The 17,243-nt window shown below is 43.8% G+C and overlaps 1 protein-coding gene across 16 annotated transcripts in view; it reads left to right on the top strand.

Moving 5' to 3' along the window:
• MYO9A (myosin IXA) overlaps nucleotides 1–17,243 on the top strand; it is a 194,910-nt gene that overhangs the window by 56,401 nt on the left and 121,266 nt on the right. For all 16 annotated transcript variants that reach the window (XM_084532490.1, XM_084532484.1, XM_084532487.1 and 13 more), the window contains exon 3: nucleotides 15,353–15,447. In XM_084532490.1, coding sequence (XP_084388616.1) covers nucleotides 15,353–15,447 — 95 coding nt within the window. The remainder of the gene's footprint in view (nucleotides 1–15,352; nucleotides 15,448–17,243) is intronic.

The following is a 17,243-nucleotide window of genomic DNA, read 5'->3' as shown; positions in this document are numbered from 1 at the left end:
TCAAACACACGCGTGGCAATACTTCCTGAATTGCCTCGTGTGCGTGTGTGCAGGCTCCTTTCCTTTATTCCTGTTGTAAGTACAGCAAGTGGGCATCCAAGAGCTAGTAAGCTTGGATTAATACTGGGCTTGGGCTGCTTCAAAAGGGATTACAAACCATAATATTGGCATTAATGCCGCAAAATGTGAGCGAAGCTTTTGAAAGTGCTTATGCAGCACAAAGAAACTTTGCTGGAGCCTTTTAACTTGCTTGCTGCTTTCTCCTTTCCTCTGCTACAGAGGAGAAAATTGTGGTTTCCAGAATTACATCACAATTATAATATTTGTAATAATAGAGATGCAATATAAATAGCCTTATGGCATGAGTGAAATATAGGGGTAATGAATGGGTGGGACCTGCTTGTTGCTGTCTTGGTTTCTCCTGGCTCGTGCAGGCTTTCCCTCTGTAGGACATCTGTTTTTCATCTGGTACAGGAAAGCTAAATAATTTCAATAAAGCTGGGAGAAAACAGAGTGATTTGGGGAGGGGAAAAAAAAAAAGGCACTTATTGAAGTTTGCCTGTTTTTCAAGCGGGGTTATTAACTAAATTTATCAGCTTGGGTTATTGACAGAGTGGACGCTTACTTGGATGAGTAAATGTGTCTGCTGACGGACTGTGCAATTACAGCTTAATGAGGTCAGAGCTCCGGGCTTTTCCTGATGTTGGTACATGTGAGGGTGTGAAATGATAAATAACTGGGACTGGGGTTACTCTGAGTTTTGGGAAACCACCGTGCTGTCGTTTCAGCCAAGCATTAACGCAGGCACAGCCCTGTGCATCACAGCCTCATCTCGGTGGGACTATGTTTATCCATGCAAGAATTACCCACTTGAGAATATCTGCATGGTGTGAGCCTGGAGCTAAATGCATTTAAAAATGGTAGAATACAAAATGTACTGCATTTTCTTTTCATCTCTGCCTCTAACTCTGATCGCAATGGCAAGCTTGTCCTTTGGGCTAATTTTAGAGTTTAGAGGAAACGTTGGGTCAGTGTCTGCTTAATCTCTATGGCATTAGCAGATCCTTTTGACTAAGTTTTTAAATTGCATTTTATTGATTGCTAGGCTTTTAAAGAACTCCATAAGCTATTAGCGAGGGCTCCACTGTGTGAAAATGGAGCGTTTGTCATGCTACGAGCAATATTGACCCAAACAGTTGGGCACTCTAGGAATATTTAGGCTTTTTTTCCCCTATTTAGTTTGCAGAACTCTTGGGGATCAATTAGATCTGTTGTTTCTGCCCTCACTGTTTCTTGATGCTGGAAAAATTTCATTAAAGTATAATCATAAATAAGCAAAATATTTCTAGTTTTCTGTATTAATTGCATCTAGTCAGGGGGAAAATTGCATGTAGCTAGCTGAGAGGAGAAATGGCTGTTGAGAAGAGAGGGTTTCTGGTTATTCCTACTCTGACAGCGTGCAAAGCATTCTGAATAACTAGGTTGTCCTAAGCATTAGCTTATAAAGGATCTGTGTGAGCCGTGCTGAAGTCTGCAGGAGTCATAAGTTTGCGTTTGGACTTCAATGGTTGTAATTCTTAAATTGCTTTATGGTTGTAGTGTTGAAAGATCTTAAGCACTAATTTTTCCTGAGAGTTTAATTAAGTTGCTAGCTTTCAATTGGAAATTTGAGAAGTAAAATAGGTCTTAACTTAATAGTAAGTTCTGTTCTCAGAGAGAAAGCTGTGCATTTCTACTTAAAGGCTTGCTTTCACTGCTTCCTGAGTAGCTGGATCCACGTGTTATTTTGCTTATGAGATACCAAAAGTAGCATTTCTCTGGAAAAGGAAGCATCATTGGGTAGGGCACTTGCAGATGCTGACGGTTTCTTGACAAGAAATTAGGGAAATGTTTTCTTTTTTGTGCCATTCTGTTCCTCACAGCCGAATTGCACATCAGCCCAGTTCCTTATGCCCATCTTGCTATAGTCCGGTGCCGTGGGCTGGGCTAAGGGGTGTGCAAGGCTAATAATAGTTTGAGTCGGTGCTAAAATCCCTCAGTAATTCAAGGTAGAGATGTTAATACCTGCTTCTGCCTATTACATGAGTTATCTCTGATGCATTTGTTTTCTGGTATGGCATGGAGAGAATTTCTAGTGCAGTAATACTCCCCAAACTACTTAAGTATGCATTAGCTTATAAATGCACTTACAAATACAGTAACCTATACACGTAGCTTCTTTTTGATTTCTAATATGACTTTAGGCAGAGAGTACCAAGTGAGCTGAGAAAATAAACAGAATGTGATTTTATTTGTGTGAATTTACCTGCACAGTCATTGCCTCTCAAGAAAAAGTCTTTCTGAGGACAGATGGCCACGTTAAATGAGGTAGCGTCTGAGACAGAAGTGAGTAGAAAAGGACAAGGCTTAACAAAACAAATACAAACCATGACGTGCCACTAAATGTTTCATGTTTGAGAAAAAAGCTGCTCCTGTGGGGTGTTTTAGAGTACTGGGTCTAAATGCTTTGCTTTTATGCTCATTTGGGATCTTGATCCCTTTCACAGCATGGTACCCAGGTGGGACCCCCTGATGGTGATGCTCTTGCTCAGCACCACTTATCTTCAAACCATGTTTTTCGGTACATGCAGCTCCTCAGCACTCATTCCTCTCCCCTTCCCCCCTTTTTTTCCTTTTTTGTACAATCCCTGACAATGTGGGATTTTTTCCATGCCTTGCTTCAGCTTCCACCTCGCTTTTAATTATTACAGCCACTTCGAGCCAGGCAGCTGATGAATTTTCAGCAGATCCTGTGTGCCTGGATGGCATCCAAAGGGAGAGACAGGGAAGAAATGGCAGAAAGGAGAGACTGCCAGGGTAAAAGCGTCGTGTATCTGATGCCAGGGGCTGAATGACCAAAGCATTCCTGCTGAAAACAGGCCAGCGCGAGGTAGGACAATTGTGCTGCTGTTCTGCCCGGTGGTTATAAACAAGCGGATGAAGGCTCAGCAATGCCCACTTAGCAGAAAGAAAGGTTTCTTTCTGTACTTTTCCTTTTTGTCAGTTTTTAGCTTCCTTTGCCATTCCTCCTCCTCGAACTGCAGGCAGAGCTATGTAGAGAAGAAGTGCTGTCTTCACATGCATTTAATTTTTTAATGTAGTGTTTTGCTTGCTGATTAAAGTCAATAAAGAGATGCATTTAATACTCTTCAAAGACAAAGATGCAAGCAAACTCCCCTTAGCTACCACTAATGGTCTTCTTGTTTTATAAGGCTGAAGCAGCATCCCTGTGCTTCCCATTCAGAATAAATAAATGTGCTCCAGCAATTTCTGCTGCCTGCTGCATGCATCTTTTATGTGTAAAAAGGAAACAGAGTTCTAAGTGGTTTCCAAATCAATTCACATCATCCCAAATGCAAGCGGAGTGGCTGAGTTTGTCACTTGAACTCCACTTCAGGACAGCCTGTCCTGTGTTGTTTAAGGGAGAGTTCCTTCAGCTCTACCCCAAGAAACCTTTCCAGATCACTCCAAGTGATGCATGTGGAGATGTTTGGTTGCACAGAGCCACCTTGCTCCCATGCCATAGGCATTGCTTCCAGCGTTTTTTTCTCGGAGGTTGGTGTGAAGTGCAAATAATGGCTAGCACGATGGCAGGCACCACAGAACGCTTGAGCAATCACCTCCTCGGTTTCCTCGTTGGCTTTGGCACGCTGGGGAGGTGCGTAAGGAGAACAGATTGCTGCCTGCCATCCCAGTCAGGGCTTCAAAAGCGGGTGATACGCGAAGGAGCAAGTAAACTCTGCTTCTCACTGGGGGAGAATGCTTGTACCCTTGTCTCTGGCCTCAGTCGTGCTGGGAGGGATTCAGCACAGCCCCCTCCCACCCAGGAAACAAGTGCAATCCTTCCCTTGCCTTGCAAATGTGGCTTCACAGTTCATTTTTTTTCACAAGCTAAGCATAGTTATCTGTGGCCCACTCCTTATTCCGATGTGGTGCAGCCGTTGCTATGTGTTATGTAGCCACCCACTTCCAAATAACAGAAGAAAATGTGTTTTTATGTAGGGTATAAATTGCATATCGCTGTTTAGCACAGGGAGTGCTGGGTTTCGCCCTTCCTGGCTCCCTTTTTCACATTCCTGTGCTCCCCAGGCTAAGAGCTTTTTCTCCCACTGGGTTCCACCAATGAATCTTGTGCTAAATTGAGAAAAACTACTCTGAATTTGTACGTGAGCTTTGAGGTTTGCTGCAGGCTGGCTGAAGGCCTGCGTATGTGAAACCTTGTTCGCTTTTCCAGTTATTTTGATGACAGACAAAGTTACTTTCGCCTACAAAATTTGTTGCACATCTATCTTTATCCCATTCCAGCTACCACAACGCTAGTATCAGGCTGTGATTTTTCTTGCTTTACGATGTGTTTTGTTAGAGAAGAACTGCTGAAATGCTTCAGCACGCTGTAGTGGTTCTTGAAAGCTTGAAAGAAGGATGGTCGGTATAAATTGTAATGGTGCAGAGCTTGCAGGCTTCTACAAGGTGAGCGAATTGAGCACACTGTTTGTGTAATTACACAGGGATGGAGAGGGAGCATGATGGTTAGAGGTCTTCAGGATGGGAAACAGCCAGAGCGGGTTTATCAGGCAGTTAAACAGGAAAGAGGTTACAGAAGCTCTGCATACACAAGCTGTCAGCTGGAAGCCCCCACTTTGGGAAAACAGGGAATATCACAAGTGTGTACTCGAGTGAAGGCGTCTTTGGAGCAGCCATTGCTTATTCGCAGGAAATTATTTGGAAAACCAACTGCACGTTCCTGTTAACTCACTGGTGAAAGGCAAGCAGCATCCCCATGAATTTCCCAGTGTCTTTTCCTCGTTTTTTGTGCTGTCAGGCACGTGAGTGTTGCAGCATGGAATAAAGGTGCACGGCTCCTGGCACACAAGCAGCAGAACATCAATCATCCTGAGCAAGCCGTGGTCTGTCCGGCCATCGCACACCCTTATCTCTTATCTGATTTAAATGGACGCACACTGCATTTTACTTTTAGTACTGGCTACATTCTTTTGAAAAACAATCAGGATTTAAATGGTTGCTCTCCCCAAAACAAGTGAAAGCCATTACATATGAAGGCTGAAGGGATTGCAAAGCTAAGTGCTATTAAATGCATTTGGAGATGTAATTTGTGCTGTGGTTTTTAGGCATCCTTGAGGACACAGCATGTTCCTCCTGGCTCCCTGCAGCTGAGGATCAGTTAATTCGTGCAGTAAAATGAGCTTACTGCTGGGAGGACCCCAGTTTCCTTCGCTGCAAAATTTGGGAAATGTTTCCCAACCTAAGGAGGGAGATCCCAAAAGGAGGGTCGATGGCTCACAGATGCAGCTTTAGAGAAAAAAAAAAAAAAAAAAAAGAGAAAAAAAAAAAGAGCCTGCGCTTCTTCGCCTTTGGTTTGCTCTGCTACCCATCAAACCTCCACTGCAAACTTGATGACTTCAGTACTTGAAGCGATGTCCCGAATGCTTAGCTTTCAGCAAAGCTAGGCTTGAAAACGGTGGACGAGCATCGGCATTGGTTTTGTGTTTGATGCAGCATGGCTCGCTGCCATGAAAACTCAAGCACAAGTCTTAGCATGCTCCCCTTCGTTTGATTCATTCAGAGCTTTCTTTTTTCAGATTATTTTTTTTTTTAACTCATAAATACTGGCCTCGATGGCAATGGAAAATAACATGCAAAGCCGAGCAGGGGATTTGGGCAGGGCATGCTCTGTGGTGAGAGCTGTTGCTCTGCTGGAAGGCATGGCAGAGCGCTGTGGCACCGTGCCCGTGCTGCGCCGCTTCTGCACCACGCATCACAGCTGCTGCTTCCTCCACAGGTAGCCAACGGGGCGATGTTATGCTCACCCTGCCCTCTCAACCTTTTCCATTTCATATTAAATGTCTCCATCACAGCCTCAGAAATGCTCCAATCCTATGCTGATGGAAAATGGAAGGCAATACCTGTTAAATTGTCTGTTTTGCTTTACCTAATGGCTGAAAATACATTTTTTTAAGCAATCGTGTCCTCTGATCAGACAAATCAGCCGTTCATTTTAGGTCAATAAAAATATACTCATCTCTGAGAGTTCCCTTTTGCTGCTTGTGAGCAGCCAGTGCCAGCCTTTGATTTTCCTGGGGTTTATCAAATATTCCGGTCGCAGATGAGCCAATTGTTCCTTTTTATTTATTTATTTTGTTTAGCGTTACCCAGAGAGAAGATTGTGGTCCATTGTAAATACTTAGAAATAGCCACATTCAAGTTCCCTTTCTTCCCATTTGACTGCTCGAACTGCACTGCAGAAGGGGAAAAGGCGTTCTTGTGGCCGGGCTGGATGATGGGAGCTGCCTCTGACATGTTGCAATCGGTGGAAAACACCAAGCACGCAGAGCTGCTGTAGGGTGAGCAAGCCATGGGCATGCTGCGCCCAACTCTGATGCTGCGCGTACACAAACAGCACTTGAAATCTGGGAACCTCCTCAAGAGGAGGTGCGGATTATTTATATAATCCAGGAGAAGATCAAGGATGAGGTGGAGGCTTCTGTCTTCCCGTTTTACCATGTCCTTTCTTGTGCAACATGACTTTCCATGGCAGAGTTTAAATGTGTTTTTTATTGCGTCGGCTCAATGGCGGAGCTCGGACAGTTTTTTAGGGGAGGGTGTATTATTATTTTTGTCTGTAACTAGCAAAAAGTAGCCGAGGTCTAAAAGGAAGGATAACACGCGCAGAAGCCAAGCTGGGTTTCGTATTACAGTGGTATGTTTTTGTTGCTGCTAACGTGTTTTTGTTTTTATTCATTACACATATTTCTCTTGGGAAAATCACGAAAATATGTGTGTAAAATATACATAACGACCCCATGCCTCCGCTAAGAGCTTCCAGATGGAAGGTTTGACGTTAGGGACGCTTTCTCCTGCGTTTTGGTTTGTGGCACTGATTTTGGTGACAAACTACAGGAAAACTTGTGTCAGGCCTGAGCAGGGAAGACTTCAGTTTCTAGTGCTGTCAGGGCTGTCCAAGTATGCAGCGGGAAGCTGAAACTTGGCTTCTAGACATTTATGGCCCCTTGTGGAATCGTTACTTGAAAAAAAAAGAGGAAAAAACAGGGCTTTGAAGGGACCTTGAGAGGCCTCCTCCAGGGGCTGGCGGGTGTCCAGGGGGAGTGTGCCAGACCGTGTCCCTCTCCCTAAATTAGAGGCTGAGGGTTGGTCTTGTGCCAAGCAGCGCGCTGGAGGACCTGTGCCACCCCACTCCTGGAAGCACGTGAGGTGCTGGGTGAGGGCTGCCTCTGCACGGGTCAGTGCAGTGCCCGATGAGCTCCAAACCTATGGGAGATGCTTGGGAGACAGGGCCAGACCCCAGCATGAGCCAAGCACTGAGCTGCGTGGCTGTTTGGTTTTGGAAGTGGAGGAATTGTGTCATTCGTAGTGGCGGCTTCAGGGCAGGTGAGATGTGGGTGGCCAGCAGCTCTGGAGACGATGAAGCTTCTACCAAGAGAAGAGGCAAGCCCAGCACTGAGTGGCATGTCTCAGGGACTTTGGCCTGTATGAAATGTGTTTTGAGATTTGGGTCTTGTTAATTTTTCATTTTTTCAATAGTTCTGCCAGCAATGGCAGCCTCAGTTCCACATGCGTCATCCTGTACTCATCTCAAGGGAAACGAGCCGCTGTGTTACTGGGCATGTACTGGCCTTTGTGAAGGAATTCTGTCCTGGCACATGCTGGTGTTGTTTCTAGAAGTCACAGGGAAGTTTTAATTGTAGAATCAGCTCTTTGTGATAGATCACCGTACTCAACCTCGGTCTGTAAAAATTGATTTTGCAAGGTGGGGAAATCATGGTATGGCTTGATGCTGTAATAAATAACATAACCTATTTGCCAGTCACTTTAAGTGTATATTAAGTGTTTTTCATCTGTCAGTATTCTGTTACAGGCTGCTTTTCCTTCTCTTGTGCTCAGTGGGGATGCTTGCATTGCATACTAGGGGAGAGGAAAGTCTCCTCCTTGAGCTGTGTCTTGTTTTCAGCCTCTCATCTTATAGTTCTGTGGTTATTTTTTATCTCCATCGGTATGAAAAAGCTATTTGAAGCTCCAGTTAAGGCGATTTTTCTCAATCCTGGAACCTGCCAGACGCTTACTATCTGCATCAGCCAGCTGATGTAGTAAAATGTTCTTTTACTCCAAATAACCATGTGGAGCTGAGAGGCCTAGACATCCCCTGGGTCAGGGAGGAGACTGGCACAACAGCAACCAGCTACCAAGCACCGTTTTGGGATACTTTATAAATACGAAGCTGAACCTGAGCTGAAGGTTCTCCACCAAATCACTTGTTTGCCAATGTGTCTGAAATTGCTGGAAAACACACAATCAAAAGCAGAGTTTGGCTGCTCTGCCTAGGGCCATCCACTATGTGCATGAAAACCTTACAGATTTGGCAGCCTCTGCCTCCCGCATCCATCCGTGCTAACATCTGCCGATGCCTGCTGAGTGCTCAGCTGCCTTTTTTTCCCCCATTACAGCATGTGTAGGGAAAGCATGCCCGTTTGGGAAGAGGACTCAAGTAGGAGGCCTTGGTTTGGCGTTGGTTTTGTTGCTTTGTGGTTATGTGGCAATTCCTTGATCCTTTGCCTAAGCACTAACCTGGAAAAGAAGGAACAATCTGTCAAGGTTGGAGCATTTGGCCATAATGCTGGCATTAAATCCTATTTCTTACATAGAACACCTGCATCAGCAGAGCTTGAAATCTCCCCCCCAAACTGTGTATTGTAATCACTTTTATAATAATTGTATCTAAAGTATCTTACTGAGTATACTTAATGGTTCTCTTGAAAGCTGCATTTCATACACTGGAACTCGTTATTCAATTCAGTTGACACCCAAACCTTCTCCAGTGGAGTACTCGGAGATTACAAGTAATTTTCTCCCTTATCTTAGTTTGGGAGTGTGAACTTGAAGTGCATAAAGATAAGTGGTCATGACTGACCCTCTATCTTAAGCCTAATTGCTGGAAAAGATTTTTTTTTGTTAGTTGCTCAATTCCAGGATGGTCATGTTGTTTGGGAGAGGGGAGGAGTTTCTGCCCCCAAATATTCTGTTTTGCTGTTGTCAGGGGGGTATTTAGTGCAAATGCTTTACAATGACAAGACACTTGGAGTTGGCAGACACTTAGCAGTAAAATAAATATTAAAAACCAGGTGTTTCGTTGCCCATATCATGAAAAAGCAATATTTTATATATGGTTTAAATTGTAGAAAGTAATTTAATTTGGTGGAACTCATTTGGCTTCCACCCAGTGATGGTCCTTTTCTGGCTGTTACTCTGAACTATTCCTACCATACCTAATATGCTTTATGATGAAAGAACCCGCCGTGTTTAATCCTGCACAGGGCAAGCCTGTGGCAGGTGTGCTGCCCTTGACATATAAAATTTTGTTCTAGGCACTGTGTAGAGCTGCCCTCTGTGCCAGAAGGGCAAGTAATGCGGGTAGATTTGTGAATCTAGGATGGCTGAGGTTGGCAGGGATCTCTGGGAGTCCCCTGGTCCAGCAGTGCAGGTCAAGGGGCCTCGGGAGTGTTGAGTATCCCCAGAGATGGAAATCCCACAGCTGTTTTGGGCCATGTTCTAGTATTTGGTTGCCCTCATGCTGAAAACATTCATCTCTTCCATATAATCAGAATTTTCCTTCTGTGACTTGTGCCTGTTGCTGATCCATCGCTGAACCTCCGTGGGTGTTTTAGGGAGAACCAGCCCCCAGCCAGCTCAGCGGCCCGGGCTCCTCTGCGTTAAGTTTCTCTTTTCGGCAAGGAGCCCAAAACTGAAGCCAATTTTGGTGCATTCAGGGCTTCCACCCTCCTGTGCTGTGCAAGTAACCACCGTCCTTTCCAGTAGCAGCTGCTGAAGCAGAGCTGGATTCCTGCGATGGATCCAGTCACCAGCATCCTCGTTGGCTGCTGCTGGGCAAATGAGATTTGGGTGCCCTTCAGTTCTTCTGGGCATGGTAACAGCCAGGAGAGGTGTTTTTTTCTAGAATAATCAAGGACAAACACCATCAATTTGTAATGTAAAAAAAATAAAAGCATTTTCTCATTATAGACCTTACATCTAAGCTACTTTGTCACCTTTGAGGTTCAAAATGGAAAATTGTGTTGTGGTTACGCAATGTGTTTCAGTGACCGGTTGAAGGATGAATAATGCTGTTTTTATGTATAGGCATAATATATTGATATACAAATGTTATAGGTTGTCATATGCATATGTTATATGTTGACTAAAGGAGAAATGTTTATAAGTTAGCCCAAAGGTGAAGCAGATTTGTGCTGCCAGGTTTGGTCAGCTTTGCAGGTCCATTCTTGGCAAGAGCTCACCTCAAGCATCGCAGCACATGCACTATAAATACTTGGTGGTTTGTGCTGGTTACCATAAAAGCATAAATGGTTTCATTAGGCTGTGTGAAGCACCAAGCCCCAATGAAGAGAATTAAAGGGTGAGGTGTTGGCACTCGACCTGGTATTTAATTGCTGTAGCCTAGACCTTGAGTGCTGGTGCCTGCCCATGCAGAACGATGTCCCGCAAAATGAACATAATAAACGTAAATCCTCTTTTGCTTTGCAGGAACTTGAGTTGCACCTCGTGCTTTTTGGTTTCAGCACTTGTTTCACTGCCCTGCTCTCTGCTGCACACAGGTTATGGAAACTGAAAGTTGGGTGAGGTTTGTTGGAGCGACTGAGCAGTGCAGTTCAGGTTGACGAGCTGTATCACGCAGTGAGGTGCAAGCTTAAAAGAAGTATTTCTTCTAAATGGAAGTCTTCAAACAAGAGAATTTAAAATAAAAGTATTTAAGTAAAAAATACTTTCGCTGTTATTGTGGCAGCTATAACGAGAGGAAATTTAGGGAGGCTCTAACTCAAGTCATCCAGGTGCATTTTGGGTGATGAAGTGATCACTGTTCTGGTCCCAGTTCAGTGCATTTCTGTTAAAAAAGATTCCTGGCAGGATGAATGCTGTGAAATTGGTTGCAGATTGAACCAAATCAAGCAAAAGTTGTCTTTAACATCTGTGTATTTATGTCTGAAGATGCAGAAAGGAGCTCCTAACTGTACAGGCTAAGTTAAAAACTCCGTGAGCGCTCTGTGTGGAGCTCACACAGACATAGCAGTGTTAGCAGCATGGTAAAATGTAAAGATGCGTTTTTTTTTTTCCTGTGGGCTGTTCTTTCCTGCATAGAAGTTAGTTGACTTGCTTTGCAAAGGGAACTTCCTGCTATTAATCACTTTTTGTGATGATGTGCTTGTTTTATTGTGCTCAGTAGCTATTGTTACAGGCCAGCAAACTCAGTATTAATGATATATATATTTTAATAACACAGTCTTTGTTCCGTCATGGTTTTTAATTAAGTTTTATGGAGGCTTTCTTTGAAATAAGTGTCCCTAGCATTGCGCAGCTTTTTTCCTGTCCACCTCCTTCTGGCTCTGTCCTTTGCTGAACCTATTTGATAGCAAATAGGCTTTTCCAATTTCACCTTTTTTTCCCCTCTTCGCTGCATTCCCCATGTCTTAGGGCTTGGGCTCTTTGGGCACCTGGTCAGGCAGACTCGTCACCTTGCTGCTGTGCTTTAACAGCACTGATGTATGTGGAGATTTAAACATGTGGCTGTGACAACAGACGTCATGCTCGGTGGTCTAAGTTCAGTCTTGGGTTTCATTATGCCGACACTATGAGTTTCCTCCTGGCTTACGCAGTAGCTACAAGCAGTCCTGCTTTACTCAGAGACTTTATTCTTGAATCTCTGTACCAATTTCATAGTCTCTGCCATGCTGTGCATGTTGGGCATTTTCAAACTCGTGCCTGTTAATACATAGCTCTAAATAACAAAGATAAAATGCTGGATTTGTTTAGTTTTCACTGTAAGGGCAGCAGCATCAAAAATAGAGCTGAGTGCTGGAGGCTCATCTGCAAAGGGCTGTGCAAAAAAAGGGACCTTAAATACCCAAGGCATATACCTTCCTACCCGCTCTGCTCTGCGGAAGCTCTTACTCTATGCAGGGGTGATATTCAGCTAGAATTACCTATAAAATGCCCTGTTACTGTCATTACAGAAGAGCAAGGCAAGAGCAAGGGGTTTGGAAAACAAATTTATTTCAGGAAAGACCTGGAGATGGTCCTTATTCCGGATCAACGTTCCAGATTGCACTGGTATCAAGTCCAATATGAAGAGACCGTAAGCACTGGGGATCAGGAGAGGAGGGAGGGCAGGTACTGAGCCATGAAAACGTTAGTGGTTTTTTTCCTGCCTCCTGGGCCCCATGAATGAGCAAACGCTGAGCGTTCCTGAAGGCGACGGAGCAGATTATAGCTGAACAAGGAGGTTTTGAGATTCAATCAGACGCAGTTGCACAATTTCAGGAACACAGCTCATTTTTGAGTCTTCATCGCCAACAATATTGCCTGGTGAATTAGCCTGTGGTGCAAACGTTCAGCTCCCAGCCTGGTTCACGATAAGCATCTCTTTGTGCAGAAGTGCTGTAGGAGGTACCAGGAATGGGGCTGTCCGCTCCTCTGCGTTTGCCGAGCCGTTGGAGCACCAGCGGCCGCTCCAGACGGACGCGTTGCTCGCACAGAGGAGCGTATTGAATTCGTTTCCTTCAGAGTGTTGAGCTCCGGCCAGGACAAGCTTTGGTCTCCCCAAGAATTTGAGGAATGCTGTTACTGAGTTTTTCCGCTGAGTGTCGAACAGCTTGGAATTGACGGGTTAGAGAAGTGAAATAATGTGAACAGAACCTAATTTTAGTGAAGCAGTTGTAACTCATTCTCTGTTTTCCGAGGCTGAACAATGTTGTGCCCCATCATCGCTGGCTGCAGAAGAATGTAGGGTGTTGTTCAAGCATATGTAGACTAGACGTGCATAAATTGAATTAATCATGCTTTTTTTTTAATCTGCTAGTTCCATTAAAGAAATGCGGTGAGTAAAACTGACAAAAACGTATTAAGTTGTCTCAAGTTAAACATCAGACATGTCTTGAGCTACTTACTGGCCCCTTACCAGCATGCCTATGCCATAGAGTAAGCTTCAGCTTTAACAAGGCAGGATGCAGAGAGCTTTCTCATTTACGCAAGGAATACAGAAAATCCCTGAAAGAGAGATACTATGGCTTACAATTTCTGTGGGCTTTTGGGTTATAAAATATAACGTGATTTGGCATATTAATCCAGAAAAAGCCATGAAACCTATTCCTCATAAAAAAAAAAAAAAAAAAAAGGAATCCTGCCGTTTCCCACTCACACATTCGACACAGTTTATCCTGAATCTGTTTTAACAGAAATAAAAGAAATCCACCCTGTTGGGAAGCGAGGGGATTTGAGAATTTGCTGATACTACATCACCTTGAGGTAGAAGCCCTGCTGCATGGAGGTGGGGCCGTGATCGCCTCAGGTTCTGTGCCCGCTCAAGGAGGAAGCATTGCAGCTGGTGGGAAGCTTTCTCTGTTTTATTCTCTGCTCAAAGAAATCCCAATAAACAGACTTGCTTCTCCCCTTGGGCCATTTCCTTGTGCTATAGCAAAGGGAGCTGAACCAGAAAACCCTTTTAATATTGTTGTGTTGAATATCACTGTATTCTGCTTAAACACTGCTGTGTGTGCTCGCTGAGCCGTTCAGCTGAAACACCTGCAAGGGACAGGTAAATCCTTTGACAACACTGAAATAGCTTGAGACTTTTAATCTGAACATGCACATTCTGGAGAAGCAGATGCCTGAGTTTCAGTGGCCAGGAGGAGGTTTTGAGGGCATGAGGAGGGTTTCAGGGCCCTTGCAGGAGAGGATGCTGGGGGGAAAAGCCCCTACGTGCAGCAGTGATGTGGGGGAAAAAATCAGAAAACAAAGTATGTAAAGCCTGAAAAGGTTGGAGACCTGTGCATGGGAACACTCATTAGTGTTATGAAACCAGCCTCTCTGTGCAAGCACAGCCATCAGCTGCTCGTTTGGCAGGTTTCTGCTATTGCAGAACTTGTTTTAGTCAACCGAGGCAAATTCATGTGCAACAGCATGAGCTGAAACAAATGTGTGTATTCAGACGGGGCGGGGGGGGGGGGAGGTCCGTCACCATTATGCTAGCAAACCTGCAGTTCTGGGGCTGGGATGTAACACTGTGCATGATTATTGGTGCCACTTGAGGAAAATGGTTACACCGTTCCGGGCACCCAAATCTCTGCGGCCCGGAGCTGCTCCACTGCGTCCCGCTGATGGGGAGCCCACGATGCACGGGAGGGGGCGAGTACCTTCAGGGAGTGCCTTTCCTTTCGTTTAGCCTTTCTTTTTTTATCTTTTAGATGCAAAATAAAACCTGCAAAGGTCATTTGAGAAGGTTGGGATTATAGATGTAAAGCCTTTTTAATCTTTTCTAATAAATAGCTGAGTAGGAAATAAATCTGCTGGGAGCTCGGAGCTGAACGCTGATGTTGAACATCAGCACAAAATGTGTCTGTGAGTCAATGTACATACACAACTCCCGGAATTACTCTGCGTATAACTGCCTTAAATAGGTTTGGCTTGGGAGTAGAGGTGAATGATTACCAAAACCGATGTAATAAATGAAGCATTAATTGTACCTGGCAGCATGACAGTTTCTGTCACCATGGGCCAGATTATTAAAGTGATTTAGGCACAATTGCAAATACCAGTTCTCAATTAAGCTAGTTTGAGATGCAGCTCTTATGGGTTTCCAACAGCTCTTGTGGTTAGGGCTTTCTTTTAACCAATGGTAAATGAGTCTGTATTAGATGCCTCAGTAAGGCAGGGTTTTAATGAAAGCTTTGTGTCATAAAGTCTTAAAAGCATTTCAATTTTGGAAAAACAGCGGCGACAAATCGAAGCGACAGTGTCTGAAATACTGAGGATACTACAGGCACTGTCGGTGTTACATACAACGTTGTCGAACATCTGAGAAGCCTTCAAAGTGTTCTCCCCTAATTCCATATATAATTAAAAAGCAGCTTCCTTTAGCTCATTAAAGTTAGTCTTGTTGGAGCAGCGTACTTTTATATCTATTTAAATGAATAAAGTATAATCTTAATATAGAATATAATAACTTCAAATATTAAATCTCATGTATAGCTGTGCTTTACTTTTAAAGAGTGTTTATCTGTCCTTCATGAATCCCAAACTGAAAACGAATGTGGTCCCCAGAAGCTCATCATATTATTTTGTTGTAGCCCATTCAACTAACTTTTGCCGTGTGTTTTTTATTAATGATACGATGACAGCAAAATCTGGAAAGTCAGTTGTTAGCGATGAGTGTATAAATAAGGAAAGGTGGTGGCTTTTCAAATGTCCTGATGGTATCTCTTTCTTTTAACAGGCTTTTGGAAATGCAAAAACTGCTCATAACAACAACTCAAGTCGCTTCGGCAAATTTATTCAAGTGAATTATCAGGAGACGGGCACCGTGCGAGGGTAAGCGGAAATCGGATTCAACGCGTATATTTTTTTAGCATATTTAAATGTTATGAAAATGTTGGCGTACCTATGCTGCACATTAAAGTATGAATACACCTGAGCTGGCTTTAAGCCAGTCCAGATCTCATTAATCATGGTGTTAACTTTGTAATTAAGCCAAAATGGAATTTTTCTTCCAAAGAAGAAGAAAAGTTTTCTGCCAGCAAGGCAGGAAGGGGATTGTTTTAGCTAGGGTGGGCCATGAGGATGGGCTGGGGGGCTGGAGCATATGATGGGCAGGAAGAGGCTGGGTGCAGTCGCCAGAAGAGAAAGCCAAGGGGGATTTAATCCTCCCAGCTGCCTGCTGGGTGTTACGGAGAAGATGGAGCCAGACTACTTAGCATCGCGGTCTAATTCTCCATATGCTTCTGTCTCTACCCTGAAGTGCCTCTTGAACCAAACCCATGACCAGTTAGGGCATCTTTTTCCGTGGGCTGTTGCAAAGAGATGCTTGTCTCCATCGTGTTTTTCTACTCTACCATCACGGGATTTATTTCCAGTGTTGTTGCTGCTTCCCAAAGCTGCAGCTGGATGAAGGCTTCTGGGTGGCAGACCTGGACCCGGATTTCTCTTTGGTGTCTCCTAAGGGTGTCAGCGCATTATGAAGCAACTCAAACTAGCTCTAAGAGAGCAGTGCTGCCTTAACTCTGCTTTTTGGCTGGGTTAATTAACTCAGTTGGAGAAGTGAAGAGTAGATGTGGCATTCCAGGGGCTGGGTAATTTTTGCAGCTAGCTAAGAGATCTCTTGCTGAGACTTTGTTGTTATTGTAGAGAATGGCTTTTAAATTTTTTTCTTTCTTACTTTCCAGCAGAACAGTATCACACAAATAGATGCCATTAATTTTTCAAATGAGCTTGGGTACTCTGCGTACTTTGCAGTCAGGCAGCTGTTTTTTTCATCCAACTTCTAATCTGATGTTCTTTTCCTTTTCTCTTCTTCTGTTATTAACTCTGGTGAACAGTTATCTTAAAAGGATAAGCCTCAATTTTTTTTAATACCTACTTAAACGGAAGCATAGGGTAGAATCTGGCAAATGCCATAACAATGTATTGTCTTGGTGTGCTGTGCCAGCTCTCTGGTAGTGGCCTCTATTGATGGTTTGCAGTTACCTGCAAATAGCATTGCATTTGTATGCTCCAGTTCTAAAAAATAAGACAATTTTTCTCCCTTTTCTTTAAAAAACAAAACAAAAACACCAACCTGTGAGTTGTTCCTGGCCTATGACAGTAATTTTTTTTTTTCCATAATCTTAGGAGGAAGATCACAAGCACTCTTTTAAAATTTGTCAGACTGTGTGCTTAAAATCTGTGCTTACACAAATCAGCTCTGTCCCCATTTTGTGCATGCAATTTGTTTTGTTAATATAAGTGCAATTTGCAGTACCGAATCAGAATTTTGCTCCGTTCATAGGCTGAAAATAGCAGTTGGATATTTGATTACAAACTATATGCAGATAATGACCCAAACTTGAAGGGAATTTCAACTTAAGAGATGTAATAGCCGAGAGATGTAGTAGCAGCCAACCCCACCCCACGAAATGAAGCCTTTGAAGATTCGTTTGAAATCAGTGGAGCATGAGCAATGGCTACGTTGAAGTGCATTCCCATAAGGCTTTATGAATTTATTATGTCCTGTTCAGTGATAAGTGAACTGGGAGGAAGGTCGTTGCAACGTGTTCAGTCCTCCTAAGATGATCAAAAGCCTCAACATCTTACATACTCCTTAAAATTGCAGAACAGCCAGATGGGAGACA

The sequence above is a fragment of the Aythya ferina genome, assembly GCF_964211825.1.
Source record: "Aythya ferina genome assembly, chromosome: 11".
NCBI lineage: Eukaryota > Metazoa > Chordata > Aves > Anseriformes > Anatidae > Aythya > Aythya ferina.
This window is presented reverse-complemented; position numbering and strand designations above follow the sequence as displayed.